This window comes from Pan paniscus, chromosome 12 (genome assembly GCF_029289425.2).
Source record: "Pan paniscus chromosome 12, NHGRI_mPanPan1-v2.0_pri, whole genome shotgun sequence".
In the NCBI taxonomy this organism is placed as follows: Eukaryota; Metazoa; Chordata; class Mammalia; order Primates; family Hominidae; genus Pan; species Pan paniscus.
The window spans coordinates 116,056,393-116,078,862 of record NC_073261.2 but is presented as its reverse complement, the minus strand read 5'-3'; the positions used below and the strand labels follow the sequence as shown (position 1 = coordinate 116,078,862).

Here is a 22,470-nt window from a genome sequence, read left to right as displayed (position 1 = left end):
GGGTGCCTGGCTCCGTGGCCTGAGAGGCTGGGCCTGGGCTCTGGGCACCCTGCTCCCCTTCCTGGCCCACCTGGGCCCACAGTGGCCTCCCTCCACGCTGAGCTTCCCTGCACCAGGCCTGTCCTAGGCCTCCATGTCCCCTCCTCCAGAGGTCGCCTTCGGTGACCTCATCAAATTACTCTGGTTGTCTCCACCCTGAAGCCCTGCGAGGCTGCTCAGGAATGAGTGGGGATGAATGAATGAAGGGAGGGTCAGCAGGTGGCTCTGCTCTGTCTTCACGCACCTGGAACCGCACAAGCTTATGCCCTGGACACACACTGAGACCCAGGCCAAGTCCCAGCTCCACCTCGAATGAGCCGCCTGGCACTGGACAAGCGCTGTGTCTTCACCTGTAAACCATGTGGTCAGGGAACCAGGGGCAGAGGGAGGGGCTGCAGGGCCTTGAGGGGAATGGCAAGGGTCCTCAGGGGCAGGACCTGACCTCCAGGTTCCTGGGGACCTCGGAAGGTGGGGGCCCCAGGGTTAGGGTCAGGCACCCTGGCGGGGATGGCAGAGCATGGGAGCCATGTGTGCGGGTGTCTTGTGGGGTGTGTGTGAGGCTGGGGCATGTGGTCTTAGTGTGCGCTGTGGATGTGTGTGGTGTGTTTGCATGTGTGGTGGTGTGTGGGGGATGGGGAGGGCGTCACAGGCAGCCTCAGGTGGGCTCTGCCTCTGGCTCAGGGACAGGTGCCAGGCACCAGCCCCACAGGAGGGGTGGCGGGGGGAGATCTGCCCTCCGCCCACTCAGTCTATCATGGGGGGTGGTCAGGGGAGGCCGGGTGGGGTCACCAGTCGCTGGTGGGCACAGGGGAGGATTGGGAACACCTCAGAGGGGATTGGGGCCACTTCGGGGACGGGCAGGGGGACAGGCAGGACCAAGGCTGCAGGGCCCCATCAGCTGTACACAGGTCTGGTTCTACAACATGGGGCAGGGGTGCAGGGGCTGGGCTGGGGGCTTCACCTGGGGGGCCTCAGGAAGTGTTTTGGGGGTCAGGGGAGTGGTCTGGTCGGGGACTGGGCTGCCTGGTGCCCCTTCCTCAAAGCCCCCGGGACCCTGGAGTGGCTGAGTCGGGAGCTCTGGATCGAGGCCACGCTCCAGTCTCACAGCCCTGAGGCTGTCAAGGGCCCCCTGTGATAGTCGAGCTGTCAGTGTTTGCCCAGTGGTCGAGTGATCTGACCACCTTTTCCTGGCCCTGACCGCGCTGCCAATGCGGGGTGCTGCTGCCCCCTGGTGTCCATAGCTAGGAGGGCCATCCAGGGCTTGGGTGTGCTGGTTCCAGGTGGGCCTGCTTTCGAGAAAAGCTTTCTGTCCTGGGCGGCATTTGATGACAGAGGAGGATGCTGAGGCCCAGAGGAGCCCCTGACTTATGGTGGGCCAAACGGCACACAAAAGCTGAGGCCAGGCTCCTGGTACCCAGGACCAGAGGCCTTATTGCCAGATAGGAATGCCAGATACAATACAGGGCACCCAGTTACACTTGAATTTCAGATCAACAAGAAGCAATTTTGCAGCTGACATATGTCCCGTGCAGTATCTTATCTTTGTGCTAAATCTGGCAATCCTCCTTGAGAAGCCAGGGAGTGGGGCCTGCACAGCCCTGGGGCGGGTGAGAAGCTGGAAGGGCCAGGCCTTCTGACAGGCACCCCCAGGGCCAGGTGCATGACCCTCCTGGCGGAACCACCCAGGCCCAGACTGACCCTTGCCCAGCAGGGCACCAGGTCTCCTCCCCTGCGGAGCCACCCCCGAGCTGGCCCAGCCTGGAGACCCCCGATCCCCAGCTCACAAGCTCACGGGCCTGAGCTCCACAAGTCACCTGACTGAGCTCCACCTAGGTAACCCCTGGCCAGTGGCAGAGCACGCCTGGTCACAGCCCTCTCCAGCCTGGAGTCAACGCTGCACGTGGATAAAATTCTCCTAACTCCCAACAGCAGCAAGAATTCCGGAGGCGCTTCCACTCTGTGCCCTGCATTCGGGCCTTCACCTATCCTCCCTTGTAGCTGCCCTGCCGTGGGTGGGGGGCACCAGCTCAACCCCCACTCAGAAGGAGGCGGCCGTGGGGACCCCTGTGCCTAGTGAGGCATGGGGCCTGGGTCTGGCTAGTGCCTAGTGAGGTGTGGGGCCTGGGTCCAGCTTCGTCTGTCCAGCTCCAGCCGAAGCTGAAGCCACAGCAGGAATGCAGGGCCAGGTGCCACCCTCTGTGGTATTCCGGAGCCATGGGTGCTCGGGGCTGCCTCTGCCACCCTGGCAGGGAATAGGATTGGCAGAGAGCAGGGGCCGGGAACACGTTGCCCTTGGTGAGAGAAGGATGCCGCATTCTAGTCATGGTCATTGTTCAGCAAGAGCCCAGGAGCAGAAGCTGGCTGGTGAGGCAGGGCCCTGAGGACACCCAGGCCCTCCTTCTAACTCACGGACTCGCCTTGGACGAGTCACTTGACCTCTCTGGGCTTCATCCCATCTGTAAAACACAAGAACTGGGAGAACTCAGCAAAGCCTTTGCTTCACATGACATCCTACCTTGAAACCCGATGGGTGAGATTGGGTGAGGCGGAGAAGGCAGAGCCCCCCACTTGCCCCCCTCACCCCCAGGCACTGAGGCTTCTCGGGAATCCCTGGTGGGGACACAGCCCGATTTGAAACGGGTCGACTCTTGCCTTCAGGGGCAGTTTTCCAGCCGGGCCCAGAGATGGTGCAAAGCAAACCCCCAGATCCATCATGGGGGAGGGCCCATGTCAAAGAGGGTACAGGGTGACAGCCAGAAAACCCCCTAAAGCGGAGGGGGCTAGCCAGCCACTTCGAGTCACTTAGGAAAATCTAGTAAGGAGGGAACCTGCGAAGAGATGTGTGGTCCCAGTAGAAGAGGTCACTGCTGGGGGTGTGACGAGCACATGACTTCACAAGACAAGCCGAGTGAGGCCCGGGAAGGGGCAGGCCCTACCCACGAGAAAGTGCAAAGTGGGCGTCAGCCAGGGCTCAAGAGGGCCGCAGGGGGCACACGTGGCTTGCTCTGCCCACCGGCTTCTGGCCTGCCCTTGGTTGCTGCAGGCTATCTGTGAGGGGCAGTGCCTGGCCCTGACACTGTCGGGGAGGGAGGGGTTGACCACCTGCTGATGTGCCAGGAATGTTCCCATCTTTGGCTTCTGATGGGTCTGCTGCCTTCGTCGGCCTCATGAGCTGGGTTGGCATGAGCCAGCCCTCCTGGACCCTGCAAAGGTGAGGACCAGGTCGTGAGCAACTCTACCGTGTCCCCCTGAGCCAGTCCACTGCCCAAGCCACCCTCCAGCTGCTTAACAGCATGTTCCCAGGGTAGGGAAACACCGAATGAATGCTGGGGTCCTCTGACCTGGCTTGAATGCTGCCTCACTATCTGCGTGACTTGAGTTCATCTCTGAGTTTATGTCTTCACGTGGGAAACCTATTTTACAATCCTCGTAAAGTCAGTAATACATTCCAATGTCAAAAGCGCAGTGTGGAGCCAGTCCCCACTCTCGGCCCAGGCCTCTGGTTCTTCTGCCTAGAGGCAACCTCTGTTACCTGTTTCTTACAAGCTCTTCCAGAAATATGCCATGCATATGCAAGTATGTATGTACACACACAGTTTGTTGGGGTTTGATTTTGCTTTTTACACATATAGTAGCATACTACACGTGCCCCTTGCTTTGCTATCCTCATTGAATCTAGCTTGGAGCTTGTTCCTTATCAGTACTGATGAATCTGCTTCATTCCTTAACCACTGTATATCCCGTTCCATTGACAATTTCATCAGTACCTGCTTGTATACAAGAGATTGTTTACAAATGATGCCACAATGAATAATTTTCGAAGAGTATCATCAGAGAAATTCTTAGAACTGCTGGGTCAAAGATAATGTGGATTATTGATATTGTCAAGTTCCCTCCAAAGAGACTGTTGCTCTAATTTACTTTTCCGCCCAGTGCTTGAACACACCTGCTCACCCCGCGAGCTGGGGAACTCTTGTCTTTGCCAATCTGATAGGTGAGAAATAGATTCTCATAGTTTTACTGTGTGTTTCCTTTGGTTGACAAATGTCTTCATGTTCAAAACGTTTACTGTTGGCTGGGTGTAGTGGCTCATGCTTATAATCCCTGCACTTTGGGAGGCAGAGATGGGTGGATCACTTGAGACCAGGAGTTCAAAGCCAGCCTGGACAACATGGTGAAACCGTCTCTACTACAAATACAAAAATTAGCCCGGTGTGGTGGCATGCACCTGTAGTCCTAGCTACTCAGGGGTCTGAGGCAGAAGAATCGTTTGAACCCGGGAGACAGAGGTTACAGTGAGCTGAGATGGTGCCACTGCATTCCAGCCTGGGTGAGAGTGAGACTCTGCCTACCAAAAAAAAAAAAAAGTTTACTGTGAGCCAAGTTTATGCCTTGCCCACTTTCTATTGCATTGTTACTTTATTGATTTGTTGGAGTTTTTAATATGAAGAAAATTAGTCCTTTTCACGGGCATCGTAGCCCTGTTTGTCCCTTGCCTTTTGACTTTGTTTCCAGTAGGTTTATGGTCTAATCTGTTATATTTAAAACTTTCATCTATCTGGAATGTATTTTGGAGCAGGAGTTGGGGATACTTTTATGTCTTCCAGATGATTCTCCAGTTGCTCCAACACTACCCCATCCCCAGAGTCTGGGGAAAGTGGTCAGGGAGCAATAATGAGTATTTTTAAAAAGCACCCTGAGTGATTCTAATGCACTCTGGCTGCCTTTACCTTTGCCCAATAGCTCAATTCCCCTGAATCCCCTCTCCCGGGGGCCAGCACGCCAGGAAGAAATTCACAAGTGGTCATGGTGGAGCTGTATTCACTTCAAGTCACGAGTCTAGAAAGGCCCAGTATCTGTGCATGACCAGACAGCACCATCTTTAAAAATGACGTGGAGATACCCAAATGCAAAGCAGGACTTAAGCCTCCTGGAGGACGGTGCCTGGTGTCGACACAGCCCCGGCTACCGTCTGGTTGTCCTCGTTCTCTGGTCTATTCTGCCAAATTCGCCTGCCTGCTCCCATGTACAAGGGCCAAGGAAGATCACTTGATCAAGCCTGGCCACATCATTTCACAGACCCAAGTCTGGCTTTGTTGGGGCCTGTAAGTGGCTGCGCCAAGCTGTGGTCAGAAGCGAGGTTTCAGGGGCCGCTCACGTGTAGCACGGGATTACCTGCGGCTGTTTCTGTCCCCACTGGCACTACTGACCGTTGTTGGATTACATTTTCCCTAACTGGCTGAAAGAGCATTGTTTCCAAAGCCTTAGTTGATTTTGAGTGGAATACTCCCCTTTTCAGTCCAAGCTCAGCACTGCCACTAAGCGATCTCGGGAATTTCTTCCTTTTTAAGATGGAAGACCTAATTTACCAAGATTCTAGGCTTGGTGTCTAGCTCAAATTTCTTGGCACACAGTACATACTCAGTGCCAACTCTCTTAACATAGTGGGTCCCGGATCCCAGGGAACTGCCCTTGTTGGGGAGCTCAGAGTTACCCAAACACACCAGCATCCTACTTCTCAGGCTCCCGGAAGGCAGGGCTGTGGACTACAGCACTCCTTCCCGCCCTCCCCCTCCAGTCAGAACCAACCTCTATGACTCCTGAAAAAATCTTTCATGTTTTGGCAACCCTGGCCCAGGGAGACCAGAGTTGGTGATAAGCCAAGCCCTGAGCTAACTCGGCAGCCACATGAGGGCCCCTGGCTTCTCTGGACTCAAGGCTCAGGGGAAGGTGATGCTTTTGAGAAAGGCAGGAAGTCACTCTCTTCAGCTTTGGTAAATGGGTGACAGCATCGGCTTGACCTTCCCACCCCGGGAGGAGCCACAGCCTTCCTCCCTACACATTTGCTCTCTTCCTGTCCCCCTCATGAGGCTGGTGGGGACTCCAAGATGCTCCCACTGCCTGGTGGCTCTGACGTGTCCTTCCCTCCTCCTGCAGCTTCAGCGCTACCCGTAAGACATTGCCACAGTGGGGGTTAAGGAGCATGAGAGCCTGCCACACTTTGGGGGAGAGCGGGGGTACACGTTGAGTAAAAGAACACACAAGGCCAGTGGTCATGGTCAGACAAGATGGTGAAGATACACAACATGGTAGGGACTTGCTGTTGCTGAATTTATTAAAATAAGCTGACTGCCAAATGTGGTACCGTATACATTCCTAACTTCTCACGGGCATGAAAGTGGGAGGGGACACGGATGGTCTCTGCAGGCCAGGCTCAAAGGGCCTCCCACACCTTCCCTGGGCACTGGCCTGGACAGGACAGGTCCGTCAGACTTAAGTAGGTCCCACTACCAGGGGCTCTGGACACAGAGTTCGCAGCCAACTCTGGACATGTGGGGTGGGCTGAGCAGATGTGCACCGTCCACATGGGAGGATGGGGCTTCCGTCTCACCTGTCCTCCTACCTGTGTGTGGGTGGACCCACTCATTGTTCTCTGAGAATCAGAGCGAGCTATACGGGATTCGTGAACTGTCTGGAATGAACACACCATAAAAACGTCCCAATGCCTAATTATTTCAAGATACTTTATTTTAAAAACAGGTCACAACACTAAGCTTTTGGCCCATTCTGCCATTGTACAAGCTACAAATGCTTGTTCAGCAGCTGAGGGGCACTCTTGAGTAGCGTGTCTGAAGAGTGAATAAAAATCCATATAAAACAAATATTCAAATAGTTTCCATAGGAACACAGATAAGTGTGACCCATATCCTAGTCTTCCATATGGCTGCATCATGGCGACCCTACTCTTACAAAGACATTTCAAAACTAGCAGTAATTAAGTTACATGGTCCCCCCAAATCCCTTAATTCAAGCTAAACTTGCAGTTAACAGCTACCAGAGTGCTATCTACACATTAATACTAGCCGAAGCACAGGCTGCTCTGTGGCGTTTCATCCCACTCTCCCAGGCACAAGACACAGGCAGGGTGCTGGCATCCTGTTCCTCTACTTCGGGTGGGAAGTCGGGGTTCTGGAATTGCTGCATGAGTTGCCTGAGAAAGAAAAAGTGGCATATTAAAAACCCTGACTCACTCCTAACTGGGCATGAGAGTATTTACTTCCCATCAGGAAACAATTCAATGTATTTTTTTTTTTTCTGAGACAGGGTCTTTCTCTGTTACTCAGGCTGGAATACAATGGTGCTATCATAGCTCACCGCAGCCTCAACCTCCCAGGCTCAAGCAAACCTCTCACCTTAGCCAAGCAGCTGGGACTACAGGCGCCCACTACCATGGCCAACTAATTTTTTAATTTTTTGTAGAGACAGGGTCTCACTATGTTGCCCAGGCTCGAACTCCTGGGCTCAAGTGATCCTTCTGCCTTGGCCTCCCAAAGTGTTGTGATTTCAGGTGTGAGCCAGCACACCTGGCCAATTCAATGTATTTCTAAAGCAAGCGTTTCTTCAGTCACCGTTTTGGTAATAAGGAAACCACAAGACACATGGCATGAACTTAAATATATTCCAATTACATAGAAATACACTCATCAGTCTTTTCTAAAACTTTTCTTAGGAAAAATATCCATATATATTTAATCTTAGGCAAGACAATTTCTTATTCGTCTAGACAAGAAGCACACATCCAAGAAGGTGCCTATTCTTGGCAGCACCATCAACATGCATGGCTTACTTACCACGCAGGCCCTGACATCACATAGTAGATCGTCGGCCTCTGGAAGCCATTGAACGTAGAGGCAGCAGCAACAGTGTAAGCGCCCATGTTTTCAAAGAGCATCCAATCACCCACATGCATTTCGGGCAGGTCACAGCGCTCAACAATCCGATCGAGGCCATCACATGTTGGTCCCCATATGCTGGATGAATAATACTTCTCATCTGGTTTAGGTCTCTATATAAAGAGACGGAGAGAGGAAGTACTGCTTAATTACACGTGTTGTGACCAGTCCTCTTAATTGTTTCATACAGTATGCTCAGAAATTACCTTTTGCAGAAGGGGCTTTACATGTGCGTGGTCATAGAGTATGCAATTAAATGATCCATAGACGCCATCATTCACATAATACATAAAGGTCTGCTCACTCGACTCATCTTCGTCTAGAAAGGCAGATCAACAATCTTAATGACTTTTTGCATCAGCTTTCAGTTATACATGAAGTGATTCGTCCTTTATACATACCATCAGAGCCCGTCTGTTCCTTTAATACAATTTTCTTGGCAATGATATTAACTGCAAGCGTGAAAGCTGATGCAACATAGTATCTGCCGGGCTCAGCTATGATTCTCACTCCAGAGTCTGACGGAAAGTATTTGTCCAACGCTGGGTTGATTATGCCGGTGATCTAAGAGAGTGAAACAGAAAAGAAAGAGCAGCCTTCACTGTGGGAAATTCACATGGGGGAGTAACATCACAGGGCCTTGTGACATGACATCATGAGACCAGGCATCAACAGACAGGTTTATCATTAACTAACAAAAGCAAAAAAACATCAACATCTCCCTGAAAACCAGGCTACATATCCCAGGTGGCTCGTTTTCATTCCCCTCCAGGCACCCTATCTCCTTTAGGATGTTATGGGTATGATTTTTATCAAAGAACAGTACGCAACTAACTACTACCTAGGAAGGCATCAAGATGTCAAAACATTTTAACAAATACATGCCAACAGGATAAAAATCCTATTCTGCCTACGTCATGATTTTAACAAACCATGTGGATGTATTTTATAAATTCAAGCACCAATATAATGGCTTAACTTCCTAAGTGACTAAACATTTCAAGTATTTTAAGGAGAGGAAGCATAGGTCTAGCAAAGCACATTTGGGGTGATGATGTGCTACAGTCAGCATATTCTCTAGGACGCCCACAGCAACATGCTTTTTCTTTTTTTTTTTTGAGACAGGGTCTCACTCTGTAGCCCAGGCTGAGTGCAGTGGCATGATCGTGGCTCACTGCAGCCTCAACCTCCTGGGCTCAAGTGATCCTCCCACCTCAGCCTTCCAAGTAGCTGGGATTACAGGTGCCCGCCACCACACCAGGCTAATTTTAAAATTTTTTTGTAGAGATGGGGTCTCACTGTGTTGCCCAGGCTGGTCTCGAACTCCTGGGCTCAAGTGATCCTACCACCTCGGCCTCCCAAAGTGCTGGATTACAGGTGTGAGCCATGATTTCCAATGTAACCAATTATCCAAGACTTCTGGGAAAGCTGATTCACACTTTAGAAAACCAAATGGTATCAAGTGTAATGTCAGACAGCACAAAGAAATCACTCAAAATATCACACCAAGACACTTCAGCCCATCGTGGTATTAGTTAAGACACTTAAATTTTGAAATATTCCAAAAAGGTATTAGAACGGCTACTGAGTATTACAGTTTTGTTCTAAATTACCTCTTCAAATTTAAGTTTCACATCCTCAGATCCAGGAAAGCCACCGCCAATATCAAGCAGATACATGCTGAAACCAACCTCAGCCTAGAATCAAGAAAATAAGTCAGCCAGATCCACAGCTAATAACAAAAATGTATGCAGCAGATAGGTTGAAACCCATGTAATACAGAACCAACTGCCATAAAAAGTTAACTCTAGAATTAAGACTAGTTATTGTCAGTTGTGTCCCGCCCTTCCCTAACAGGGTCACGTATACTCACCCCCATGTCAAAAACACAGCGGGCATCAGAGATTGCCTGCACGAAGGTCTCAGGATCGGTACAGCCGCTTCCTACATGGAAGCTGGGGTAAAATAAAGAGACGAGACACTGTGTCTTAGTATTTCTTAAAATAATAGCAAACACTAGGAGAAAATCTGTAAAACTCAAACTGTTCAATGTCTTGACCTCTAGCTATCCCACCAAAAGCTCACCTGACACCAACAACATCGATATTTAGCTCTTTCGCCCGTTCCAAAAGGAGCCTGCTGGTTCTGAGCGTGGCACCGAATTTCACACTGAGACGACAGACTGCTTTGGAATCATCAGTGGCAATCCGCAAAACCAACCTACAAGCAAGGAAAGTGCAGCAAATGTCTCATCATAGATGTTCACTTATAGCCACGATTAAAATAAAAACAATCCTGTTCTAAACACTGTCGCTGATATATTCTGTAGTTTGAGTCCCAGGCTTCATGACTCAACAGGGGGTTTCAACTACTTTCTACTAAAGTATAGAAATATAATAATCAGAAATTTAAGTTTGTTTGATAAGAATCCACATATCTTATGCTCCCGATCTTGCCCTCAGATGGGGGAATAACTCACTTTGCTTTGGGATGTGCTCTGGCAACTTTCATCAACTCAACTTCACTATCAAAAGTCATCATCTGGACTCCATTATTAGCAGCATACTTAATTTGAGATACTTGTTTACAAGGATTTGCATAGATAATCCTCTCTGGAGGCACCCCCAGACTCTGCACCAACTGTATTTCAGTCTGAAAAAGAAGAGTGGTGTCATGCTATCCATACGTGGCTTAACACGTGGAATAAACAGAAAAGCATGGGAAGTTGTCATGTACCCCGCCGCCCCATTTGCCTTTAGTGAGCATTTATTGCCCAAAAAACACAACTTGTATCTGCCTCGTGGGGAATACCAGGCCCATTTTATACAACACTTTTGAGGCCTGCTGCTATCGCTTACCTTGCTAGCACAGTCAAATCCTGTCCCGATAGCAGCAAGGGTCTTCACGATGGCTTTGCTATCATTACATTTGACTGCATAAAAGGGGGTGACACGAGGGAGAGCTTTTAACCACCTCAGATGTTTCTTTAGAATGTCTCCCAGGTCTGCCACATAGAAGGCATCCTTATCATCCTGAAACAAGAGTGGTCACAGGTGACTCACTAGCAGCCTCACCACACACCACACCAGCAGCCAGCGACCTTCATTCCCATCAGTCACAATGAATCCTGCTCTTTTGAGTCTAGCCACTGATATGAGTATCACCATTATCACTATTAATTTACCACCAGTGAATTAACTTCTACATTCCGTAACAAGACACGTAAGCCTCACTGCTCTTCCTTAGACCCTGCCAAAGTTTTCCACTTGCCTGGCACTCCCAGCTGCACTGCCAGCATGGGCCTCATATACTTACAGAAGAAGAAACTTCATGAATTTTCTGGTCCAGAATGTCCTTGGCAGTAAAACCTTCATCGAGGAAGTGGCAGTCAAACTCTTCATTACCAAAGTTGTTCATGATTTCTTGATGTTCCTCTGAAATGCAACAAAATGCAAATAGAGTGGAGAAATTCACTTAGAAGCCTTAGCAATACAATTCTTAAGATTAACCTGCAACATAAATGTAAACTGAATACTTACATGGAAAACTAAGAGATGGAATTGAAAGAAATATTTCCAGCTTCTCACAAAGGCAACTCTCCAGGAATTCCAAATCCCTCTGCGTGTGCCCTTGGAACAGCAGTGACAATCTGAGAAATAAAATAGGGAATTTGCTGTCTACCTTAGGAACACATCGAGTTGAAGATGGGGCACTGGCCGAGCACACGCAGAGCTAATCATGCCCCGGATATGAACCACTCACTGGCCTGGTCATCCTAATTATTACTAGGCATAAGGTACACGATTCCATAAACCTTGGCAGTATAAGGACACCACAAAAAATACCAGGTTTTTCCAAGGCAGCACACTAAGCATTTCAAATATTTGTACCAAAAAAATCTAGCATGCAAGTTTCAGAAGCTTATCTGCACTTAGCTCACTGATATGGAAAAAAGTCTTATAATGGTCTGATTTATTTCAGAGCAGTTTCAGTTCCTTAGAAACTTAAAATAGCATTATAGACTTTTTTATTTTTTTTGAGACAGAGTCTCACGCTGTCACCCAGGCTGGAGTGCAGCGGTGCAATCTTGGCTCACGGCAACCTCTGCCTCCCGGGTTCAAGCGATTCTCCTGCCTCAGCCTCCCCAGCAGCCGGGATTACAGGCGCCTGTCACCATGCCCGGCTAATTTTTGTGTTTTTAGTAGAGACAGGATTTCACCACGTTGTCCAGGCGGGTCTCAAACTCCTGACCCCAGGTGATCCACCCCCCTCGGTCTTCCAAAGTGCTGGGATTACATTATAGCCTTTATACACAGCCATACAAACATTTCCTACTTCCACTAAGTCTTAGAATGATTTTTACTGACCAACAGGCATCATGGAAATGTCTGGAGCATTTGAGATTTTACGAGTTAATTTTCATGTATTAGCTGGGTATATACTTCTTAAAAACTGTAATATTCAAGTCAACTTATCACATTGTATTACAGTTGCTGTTACCTGATCAGAATTCAGTATTTTTTTTTTTTTGAGACAGAGTTTTACTCTTGTTGCCCAGGCTGGAGTGCAATGGCATGATCTCGGCTCACCTCAACCTCCGCCTCCTGGGTTCAAGCGATTCTCCTGCCTCAGTCTCCCGAGTAGCTGGGATTACCGGCATGTGCCACCACACCCGGGGCCTGGCTAATTTTATATTTTTACTGGAGATGGAATTTCTCCATGTTAGTCAGGCTGGTCTCCAACTCCCGACCTCAGGTGATCCGCCTGCCTCAGCCTCCCAAAGTGTTGGGATTACAGGCGTGAGCCACCACGCCCGGCTAGAACTCAGTATTCTTAAACCAGCGTTGCCTACCAAGTTTAGCAATTCCGGGAATGCCAACTGTCCTTACAGTCACTCTCGTATTTGCTTAGCTATGAGAATAATTTGGGGCTAACTTCACCAGTAAGAAAAACAAGCAAGAACATCACTCTAGTAACAATAAAAGCCACTGTATTTTGCTTTCATCAAATGTGGCACCTTGTGAACCAGCTTTCTTAAAATTATTTATTTTAACCTTTAAAAATTTCTGCCAGGTAGAGCTTTCTTCTTTTCCACTGTGCAACCCACTTCAGTGCCAGCAGCCTACGGGCACAGAGGCCAGGCAATGGTTCGGGGACACAGTTTGCTCTGGCATGGGGTACTATGACAGGCCCAGGGTGACGGGCCTGTCATAAATCCAAACCCATGCATAGAATTTGCTTTAAAGCTCTATCTATTGTGACTGCTTGGCATTGTCAACCTCCGAAGTTGCCTAAATCACCCCTCGGAGAAGGGAAGAGAGTAACAACGCTAGCAAAACCATTTTTGTTACAGACATGGTTATATATTTTTGTTTATATGAAGAATATTTACAATTTAATAATAAATAGGCTCATGCAGTCACGAACTGGGTCATTTAAGGCCTTATTAAATATTTTTAAGGCAGTGTTCAGGCCTAAACTTGGAAAGTTTTGATTTCTTTTTAATACGCCAACACTTTTTTGCTTTTCTGTATCTTTTAAGGCGTTACTTAAGTAACTTACTTAAATATACTTTACTGAAGAACACCTTTCGGTCTTTCTGTAACAGCTAAGTTACTTAAAATGGTCAATCAATTAGCACAAGAGGATAATGTTAGAAGAGATAGGGGCTAATTCAAACAAACTTTGAAAAAAATTTCACAAATCAATTAAAGTCTGCCCAATTTTATGTTTAAACAAAGTCAGCCAACACATTCTTTGTCCTCCCCAGACATTCCTGAGAGGTTCTGCCTTCTACACTTTCACCAATTATTTCGACTTCGCAAACAGCACAATCAGCCTTTTCTGCAAACCTTAGGGCTGTCTCCCCTGTGTATGTCCGTTCATCTAAGCCAAGCTTTTCCGAAATCACCGAGTCATTCACAGTCCTTAAATAAACACCTCTAAGTCATGGCCGAGCATCTAATATCACAGCTACTACAGCAAGACTATCTTAGCTCTACCCACTCTCGCGGGTTTCCAAATTGGTGTCATCTGCTCTGTAGACACAGCGAAAATAAAAACTGGAAGGAAACTGAAGGCGCCAAGGCCGGGGCCCGCTCGTCTGTACCAAGGCGAGCCCGGGCTCTGCGTCCCTGCACCTGCTGCGCGGCCGCCAGGGCCTCCCCAACGGCTCCCCGGCCAGCGCGCGGCCGCCGACGGGTTGGGAAAGAGGCCGGCGCGGGGCCGCAGGGTCTCCGGGTGGGTCTCCCCTAGGCCCCTCCAGCCCCGAGCTGTGAAGACGGGGGCAGAACGAGGCGCCCGAATCACCCTTATCCAGCCGCGGGAGAACCCCGGGCCGGGAGGAAGCGGCGCCTCAAGGTCGTGGCCCGCTCGGCGACCACGTGTCTCCGCAGGCCGGCGAGGCGCGCCGCACACGTGCCCGGTGCCCGGGACCCGGGGCCCGCAGCCCGCCCCGGCTCCCGCCCTCGCTCCCTCCCTTCCTCCGCGGCCGGGGAGTCCCTCACCTCAGAGCGCCCAGGCGCCGCAGGCCAGCCCCATGGGGAAGCGCAGACGCCGGAGCCTGAGTCGCAGCCGCAGGAGCGCTCGGCCGCCCCCGCCGCGCCCGTCAGCGCCTGGCTCCCGCCCGCCGGAGACGCCGGCCCGAGGTGGCGCCGGAGCTGCTGGCAGAGGGGCGGCGGGCGGCGGCGGCGGCGGCTACAGGAGGGACTGACAAAGCCCCACGGCGCGCCGCTTCCTACTTATAGCACCGGCGGGTCGCCATGGAGACGCACCAGCTCAAACCAGCCACGATCGGTTCCGGCCGGGACACCGCCGGGGGAGGGGCGGGGGCCCGGCGGTGGCCAACCCGGGCCCGCGCGGAGCTGGTGGGGCGCCGGCGGGCCGACGTCAGCCGAGCCGAGCACCGCCTCCCCCACGCGTGGCCCCCGCCCCCGGCTTCGCGCCCCGCCCTCCCCGCCCTGCGGCCGCCTCGCCCCGCCCCGCCCTGCGGCGGTCGCGCCCGCCTGGAACTGGTCCGCGCACGCGCACGACGCCGCAGGCCCCGGCCCCCGCCCGCGGCAGCTGAACGGCAGAGCCTGTAGCTGCACAGCTGTGCTTACACCTGGCGTTCAGTACCTCGTGCCCGAGAGTGGAAAAGGGAAATCGCGAGCGGAGGACCGATGTGCTGGCCACGTGGGCCCCGCCGGGCCTACTCCGGACCCTGCTGCCGCCCATTGCTCCGGTGCAAGGGACCTGGAAGTGATCCCGGTGCCGCTCTGCTCCCACCAGCTAGGGAGCAGAGGCGCGGGAGGGAAGGGGCATCCCGGGGGTCGCCAGCACGCTGCGGGCAGGGCTAGCAGCCGCCTCCACGCCCCCGCGCTGGAAGCCTCGTCTTTGTAACATCGAGGTATCCTGTAACTAGATGGGTCCTGGCCTGCGGAGGTAGTTTCCCCTGTGAAGCCAGGGACTCAGCCAGGAGCGTGAGGGGAGCCGGATCCTGAGTCTCCAAGCCGCCCACTACCCTCTGCTTTACCGGATGGAACTCATCAGTAACTAGGTATCTTTAAGGGCGGCTCCCTGGCGCGCTCTGAGAGTTACGGAAGTCCCAAAATGCTTTGACCGAAAACGTCTAAACAGTGAATACATAAAGCAAAAAGCCGCGTGGGAAATTCGAGTCCCTAGGAGCGCCCAGGGGACGCCTCTGGGGGTGGACTGCCACTCACTCCAGGCCACGCTGGAATGCCCGCACCAGGGAGGCACTGGACTTGAATTGGGGACACTTTTTTTTTTTTTTTCATTTTTACCTTTCATTCCCTTTTGGACAATCCAGACAGGATATGTCTCTCCCTAGGGTGGGGATTTCGACTCCCTAGGGTGGGAGTACAGCCGATGAAGAGTTAAGGAGAGGAGAGGGTAGATCTAGATCTAGCCCTGGGTGGGTGGGGGCGGGGTTGGAGGAGCTCAGAGCACTGGCCCAGCGCTGCCCCCAACTTGCTGTGTGCTCTTGGATAAGTTATCTCCCTTCTCTGGGCTTCAGATAACGAACCCAAGGATCCTTACGTATCTTTATAGCTACAAAGCCCTGTGAGGTTTTGAAAAACTTCCTTGGTACCCAAAACCAGGTCTGAGGCACAGTCAGTGAATACCTGTTTAATGAATGCATGCATGAATGAATGAATGGATGATCCAGCTCTTCCTGGAGCAGGCACGACTTCCACAGAAACGGAGCAAACGCGAGCCGTAAGCAGAAGTGAGTCTTCTTCCTATGTGAAGGGATGTGGGGGTGGTACGCCCCTATCAACTTTATCTTTACATAGTCCTTGAGCGCCCACCGGGCACCGTGTTCCCCCGACTAGAGGGAGGGAGAGGGGGATTAGCTCCACCCTTAACAAGCTTAATTTTTGATGAGATTAACCATCAAAACCCATCAGAGAACGGTTATAGCTCCAGCGCTGAATGAGACATCTTTGATTCTGTGGTGATGTGGACTTTGTGCCTCTCTGTGAGGAAACACTTTGTTCCAATGACGCAATTTTCCTCACACTCCGGAAGTGTCCTGCACTGCCAGAATCGCCCAGCTTCCCGGCACACCTATCAGCCAGTCGTTCCCAGCACTGCCCAGTATGCAGCCTCCAGGCAGAGGGCCTGGATGTCTTGGCAGGTAGGGTTCCCCTAGCAGCCTGGGGGTGGCCAGATAGAAACATTAACTGGAACGTAGAGGCCAGTTCTTGGCTCAGGGAGCCAGGAGGGCTCTGACTGTTGCACATACAAGCCACTCACACTGCTATCGCCCACATACCTTCCTCTCCCGCCAGCCCACCCCAAAGCCCAAACTCCTGCCCGCATGCTGGGAAGGTGAGCCCTTGCCTGGAGAGCCCAGCAGGGGAAATAGAAGGAGGGAAGGAGGCCTGCTGCTTCCCCCGAGCTCTGCTCTGCGGCTGCAGGAAGACCCGCAGAGGCCCTGGGCAGCAGAACTGTGGACAGCAAGGCTGGAGTTGTGAAACCCAACCACTCAGCTGGATTCCAGAAGCTCAGGTGGTGGTGACTAAACCTGGCCTTACTCAAAATGCATGACTTTATTGTCTTTCAATGTATTTTCATCCTCTCCATTACTATTTTCTTTTCTTCGGAAAAAAGCAACAGATCTTTGTAAAAAAAAATACGTGATGCCACGCACTTAGGAATCACCCTCATGTGGAGATGAGATTTCTTTTTTATTTTTATTTTTTCTGAGAGTCTCACTCTGTTGCCCAGGCTGGAGTGCAGTGACGTGATCTCGTCTCACTGCAACCTCTGCCTCCTGGGCTCAAGCGATTCTCATGCCTCGGCCTCCTGAGTAGCTGGGATTACGGGCATGTACCACCATGCCCAGCTAATTTTTGCATTTTTAGTAGAGATGGGGTTTCGCCATGTTGGCTAGGCTGATCTCAAACTCCTGACCTCAAGTGATCCACCCACCTCGGCCTCCCAAAGTGCTGGGATGACAGGCGTGAGCCACCGTGCCTGGCCAGAGATGAGACTTCTGTGTGTGGTGCTAAAAGAGTGAATAAAAACATCAGATACTACACTGGACATGCTTCTAAGAGCTTAGTCATCTCACCTAAGTTCTGGGACCAACTCCCATTTTCTTAGGATTCCTTGGGCCCCCTCACCACCCCCCCGCCGCCCTGCCCCGCTCATTATGAAAGTTTGGACATCACTCTGCCTCTCTGGGTTCCAGACTACCTTTCTGAAAATGGGGTGGTTGGACTGGCTGAAAGCTCAGGTTCTTCTTGCCTTCTAATGTTCTAAGAATCTACTTATTTCACAGAGTTCTGTATAAATCCACTGACCAAGTTTTCTAAACCCAAAACAAAAACATGTCTGATGAAGGAGGTATCTTTTTTCTTCTTTGCTAACTTACATGAAAAGGCTTATAAAGGTATATAGTGATTGCAGACTTAAGCAGTCACCCTTATCATTATTATTATTATTATTTGAGACAAGAGGCTTGCTCTGTTGCCCAGGCTGGAGTGCAGTGGCGCAATACTGGCTCACTGCAACCTCTGCCTCCCAGGTTCAAGCAATTCTCCGAATCCAGGTGCCCACCACCACATCCAGCTGATTTCTCTATTTTTAGTAGAGATGGGGTTTCACCATGTTGGCCAGGCTGGTCTCAAACTCCTGACCTCAAGTGATCTGCCTGCCTTGGCCTCCCAAAGTGCTGGGATGATAGGCGTGAGCCACCATGCCTGGCCTCACCCTTATCGAAAAGAAGTAGGTCACATAGAAGACAATAACCAGCAAGCATTTGTGTATCCATTTACTCAGTATTGGAAAGTTTGACATTGAGAGCTTTCTGGAAAATGGGTTTGGGCTCTGCTTATGTGTCCGTGGTTGTACTCTACTTCACCAAACTTCTTCCAGAAGCATAGAAGAGTGGACTGTGGAGTGAGACTCATGACCTCCAGCCCCATGAGGACTTTGGGAGGTTAGCTTCTGCCCTGGCAAGGGTGCCCTAACTCAGGACACCTGGGTAATGGAGACTAGTCACAGATGCTCTAGTCCCATCTGGACGTTTGGCCAAAAATAGTTTTCCTTAGCTCAGTCACTCACCAGTCCTTTAACCTTGCCCTTTGAATGGTTTTAGGTGTTTCCGAAAAATCCAATCCACCCTCCAAGGTGGAAAGTGTGCCATCTCTGCCCATAATCCAAATGGCGTGCCTGAGGCATAGAAAGCAGCTTTCAGGGAGGCCTTCCTTCCTCTGAGCAATGGTGGCATCATCAGAAAAGTGGAGCTCCTCCAAAAGGATCTGCTGGAAGCAGAGGACGCCCATGTGTAAGTGGAAGTCCCAGGATGTTTGTTTTATAAAGTGTTACATCACGGCCCTACCTTGCCCCAGCCCTGGTGTGGCTCACTGGGAAGCTGCTGGGAAAGGAGCCAAATAGGAACTAGGCCAGGGCCTCCTGGAGCCCAGAAGGGCCCTGGGGGCAGGTCAGTGGGCACACACAGTTGCAGAGAAGAGGGGGCCCTTGTCTGGAGGCTGAGAGTTTGGAAGAGTACTTTTTTTTTTTTTTTTTTTTTTTTGAGACACAGTCTTACTCTGTCACCCAGGCTGGAGTGGTGCAGTGGCACAATCTTGGCTCACTGCAGCCTCTGCCTCCTGGGTTCAAGTTATTCTTATGCCTCAGCCTCCTGAGTAGCTGGGACTACAGGCGTGCACCACCACTCCTGGCTAATTTTTTGTATTTTTAGTAGAGACAGGTTTTCGCCATGTTGGCCAGGCTGGTCTCAAATTCCCGACCTCAAATGATCCGCCCGCCTCAGCCTCCCAAAGTGTTGGGATTACAGGTGTGAGCCGCCGCACCCGGCCTGGAGGAGTTCATTTTCATGGGGAAAGTGATGTTTATCATTATTTTGCTTCCCACGGCCTTGTCTTTTTCAGTGGGCAGAAGTCAGAGTCCCATTAAGCCTGTACCGAGTCAGTATTCAGACATGCCATCCGACACGTGGACAGAAGCTTTGCCATCTGCCTACTTGGCTTGTCTGTTTCAAGCCCTTCACTGGTGGCCCTTGGTCCACAGAGTAAAGTCCAAACACCTTAGCCTGGCACTCAGGACCCTCTGAGGCCTGCCCTGCCCACCCTCCCAGCCTCTTCTGCCACTCCAGCTCCCTGAGCCACTGATGTTCCACAGACCCTGCCCCTGCCATCGTAACGTGGGTCACGTGGTGTGGGCACCTTTGTTTCCTGCCTCCATCCTGCCTTCCCCTCCCCGCAACTCTCCCTTTGAAATCAGTACCGTGATTTTCTTCTCTCCATATGTTCAGTTTCTAGCCCGGTTCCTGGCTCACAAAGCCATTCAATATTGTCAAGTTGAAACTGGGTTTAGTAGCACCTGTGGGCTATTGGGAAAAAAAGAAAGAAAGCGAGGCTGTGCTGAAAAATGGTCATTTGTGGTTGCTATACGAGTGATTAGCTCAGGAGAATTTCTCCCCACGTGCTATCTAAGATTAGGGGAACAAAAGACCCTGGGTGTTCTTCCTTTAGTCAGTTGTTTGTTGATTCATTCCATACGTGTCTGCTGAGTGCCACCTGTGTGCAAGTGGCAGGCAGGACAAGGGAGGACCCTCTGTGGCTGGGCCGGGTTCCTGGGGACCAGCAGGGAATTGATAAGAGCCAAGAGAAGCCTCGCTTTTACCCAGTGCCTAAGGAAACTGCCTCTTTTGTTTTATTTTCTCCTAAGCTCCTGGTGACTCCCTCTGACCCAACAAGTTGCAGCACCTCTGCTGGGCTTTGCCACTGCCCCATTTTTGCCAGAGCCTCACCCTGGTGGGGCCCCACCTCTGGGAAGCCCCAGCGCCTGCAAGATTTTTTCCTCTCGTGACAGGGAGCAGCATGCGGAGGGCCCTTGCACAACCTGGGTCTTCAGGAAGGTGAGTGCTCTGCCCAGGGGCAGTGTGAGCTCTGCGTCCCTGCCAAGTCAGAGGCGGGACCATCCGAAGGGCCTGTGGCTGGGGTCTGCTACACCGAGCCTTGCGGGCCCTCCAAGGGGTAGGGTACCCTGAGGGCAGTGCTCCCTGTCTCTGTTCTAACAGCTGTGAGCACTTGCTCTGTGCCAGCGCCCCTGCCAGGTGCCAGGGAGAAGGAGGGGAGGCCAAGGAGGTCCCTGTGCTCCAGGAGCTCATGGTCCAGAGGGGAGGCTGCCCCCAGGCTTGTGCTCTCTAGGTTCTGGTCCCTGGGACAGTGGTCACACAGACAAAGGAGGTGGACGCAGCTGAGGGAGCAGGGGCCTGGGTTTGGAAAGGCTCATCCAGGGCCAGGGAGAGTTAGGGAGGGGCCTGCAGCACCCAGGGCAAGAATAAGACCTGTGGGCACCAAGGGAGGCTCCCGCCCACAAGCCCAGCTTTCCTCTGGGAGAGGACTGAGGGCTGTGAAGGGGAGAGCAGAGGAGGAGTCACTCTGGGGAGCAGCCTCTCACCCCCAGGGGCTGCTACTTCACCCAGCTCCAGCCTCCATCAGTCCATCCAAATCCTGGCTGACAGCAGGGCCCCGCCATCGTAGAAGGCAGGTCGGCCTCCACATGCGGGCACAGAATGTTTCACTTTGGCATTCCATGCCCTGTATGGCTCAGGGCCCAGGCAGGCAGTTCAGCAGAGGGAATTTAGCAAGAGAACTAGTTACAGAGATGACATATCTTACAGCTGCAGGAAGCCACTATCACCCAGAGGACTGGGGATGAAAGGGGACGAGGGTCCTCAGCAGCATGGCAGCCACCTGTGGGCTGTCCAGCGGAACTGGGACCACAGAGAAACCCACTGACCACCAAGGGGAAGCAGCTAGTGCTGGGGAGGCTGCGAAGCCAAGAGAGGGAGAGGGAGATGGAGACAGAGAGGAGGGACAGGAGCCAGCTCTCCCCTCCGCCCATCCTCCAGGCTCCCACCAGCACTTCCCAGTCAGAAGCCTGTTGACAAGAGATCCTGGGCAGTGTAATTTTCCGAGGCCAGCCCTGTCCACTCCACCAGAGAAACAGCAGAGCCACAGTGGGAGTGGGGAATGGGTCTGAGAGCGGGCGGGCAAGGGCAGGCTCGGCCCCTTGCGGTAGGCCCGTCAGAGTCTTCCTTCTGCCTTCTTGTAGGACAGTTTCTAACCAGAGTTCTGGTAAGCACCGGTGACATTTCACATTGGCTTAAGCGATAAGGAAAAGCAGTCATCTCACCTAGCAATGCGGCTTGGGGAAGGGAGTCTCCAGTTTCATGTATTCGGAGCCTCAAGAACAACGTTGAAGACCTGGATTCTTTTCCTGTTTTTGCAGTTCCTTGCCCAGGTGTTGGCCCAGCTCTCCTCATGGTTCCAAGAAGGCTGCCCCAGGAAGGCTTGTGGACAGAGGGAGAAGCGTCTCTTCCTCTATGTCTCTTTTTATCTAAGAAACCAGTTTGACCAGCATCCTTCCCCTCGGCTCCCCAGGAGGAATGCACGGATCCCTTCGCCTTCCCCCATCCCTCCATGGTTGACTAAACCCACTAGGATCTACTGTTTTGTGTGGAAATGGGTTCAGGCCTCCCACGAAGAGCATGAAGATGCCCTCTGTTATGGGTTACTTTATGTCCCCTGCCCCCGAGACCATATGTTGAGTCCTAACCCTAGTATTGCAGAATGTGAATTTATTAGGAGATAGGGTCTTTATGGAGGTCATTAAGTTAAATGAGGGTGTTAGGGTGGGCTGGTGTCCTGATATAAAGGGGAAATTTGGGGCTGGGTGTAGTGGCTCACACATATAATCCCAGTGCCTCGAGAGGCCAAGGCAGGAGGATTGCTTGAGGGCAGGAGTTCAAGACCAGCTTGGGTAACATAGGGAGACCGGTATCTATAAAAAAAATTAAAAACAAAAAAATTAGCCGAGTGTGGTGGTGCATGCCTGTAGTCCCAGCTACTCAGGAGGCTGAGGTGGGAGGATTGCTTGAGTCCAGGAATTTGAGGCTGCAGTGAGCCATAAAAAGATGGGGGACAATGGAGACGCACAGGGAAAACACCTTGTGAATGCGGCAGAGATAAGGGTGATGCCTCTACACATCGAGGAACTTCAAAGACAACCAGTAAGTCACTGGGAGCTCGGGGAAGGCACAGCGCAGATGCTCGCTGCCCTCAGAGGGAAGCCAGCCCGCCAACCCCTTGATCTCAGACCTCTGGCCCCTGGAACTGTGAGATGATAGATTTCTGTTGTTTAAGCCCCAGTTTGT

General features: G+C 51.7%; 1 protein-coding gene, 1 long non-coding RNA gene and 1 other non-coding gene across 7 annotated transcripts; 1 reads left to right on the top strand and 2 right to left on the bottom strand.

Annotated features, from left to right (window-relative positions):
- Window positions 1-6,542: 6,542 nt before the first annotated feature.
- Window positions 6,543-16,269, bottom strand: ODC1 (ornithine decarboxylase 1). 4 transcript variants are annotated; one of them, XM_055108250.2, is made up of 12 exons: window positions 15,899-16,269; window positions 11,312-11,421; window positions 11,088-11,206; window positions 10,631-10,804; window positions 10,252-10,424; window positions 9,858-9,992; window positions 9,646-9,727; window positions 9,386-9,469; window positions 8,174-8,336; window positions 7,979-8,091; window positions 7,671-7,885; window positions 6,543-7,030 (listed from the first exon to the last, which is right to left on the bottom strand). In XM_055108250.2, exons 3-12 carry the CDS (start codon window positions 11,187-11,189, stop codon window positions 6,886-6,888), a joined length of 1,386 nt encoding a protein of 461 aa, XP_054964225.1. In that variant the 5' UTR covers window positions 11,190-11,206; window positions 11,312-11,421; window positions 15,899-16,269; the 3' UTR covers window positions 6,543-6,885. The 4 variants fall into 4 exon arrangements, with proteins under 4 accessions (XP_054964225.1, XP_034808494.1, XP_054964224.1 ...); XM_034952603.3 differs by lacking the exon at window positions 15,899-16,269 and adding an exon at window positions 14,279-14,670; XM_055108249.3 differs by lacking the exon at window positions 15,899-16,269 and adding an exon at window positions 13,625-14,164.
- On the bottom strand, window positions 12,865-13,000 carry LOC112438983 (small nucleolar RNA SNORA42/SNORA80 family). The gene has a single exon (XR_003027293.1). It is a non-coding gene; the product is annotated as a small nucleolar RNA SNORA42/SNORA80 family (small nucleolar RNA).
- LOC103783044 (uncharacterized) lies at window positions 14,844-21,683 on the top strand. 2 transcript variants are annotated; one of them, XR_001337802.5, is made up of 5 exons: window positions 15,859-16,002; window positions 16,184-16,413; window positions 18,382-18,570; window positions 19,977-20,166; window positions 21,546-21,683. It is a non-coding gene; the product is annotated as an uncharacterized LOC103783044 (long non-coding RNA). The 2 variants fall into 2 exon arrangements; XR_010109227.1 differs by having other exon boundaries at window positions 14,844-16,787.
- Window positions 21,684-22,470: the final 787 nt, after the last annotated feature.

What these genes read in the sequence shown, in the direction of transcription:
- ODC1 (XM_055108250.2), bottom strand. Translation starts at nt 11,189, where the DNA reads ATGAACAACTTTGGTAATGAAGAGTTTGACTGCCACTTCCTCGATGAA. An exon ending in AGAGCACATCCCAAAGCAAA is followed by an intron (nt 9,993 to 10,251) that starts GTGAGTTATTCC and finishes CCTTGCTTGTAG; the next exon opens with GTTGGTTTTGCGGATTGCCA. An exon ending in GCTGTGTTTTTGACATGGGG is followed by an intron (nt 9,470 to 9,645) that starts GTGAGTATACGT and finishes TCTTGATTCTAG; the next exon opens with GCTGAGGTTGGTTTCAGCAT.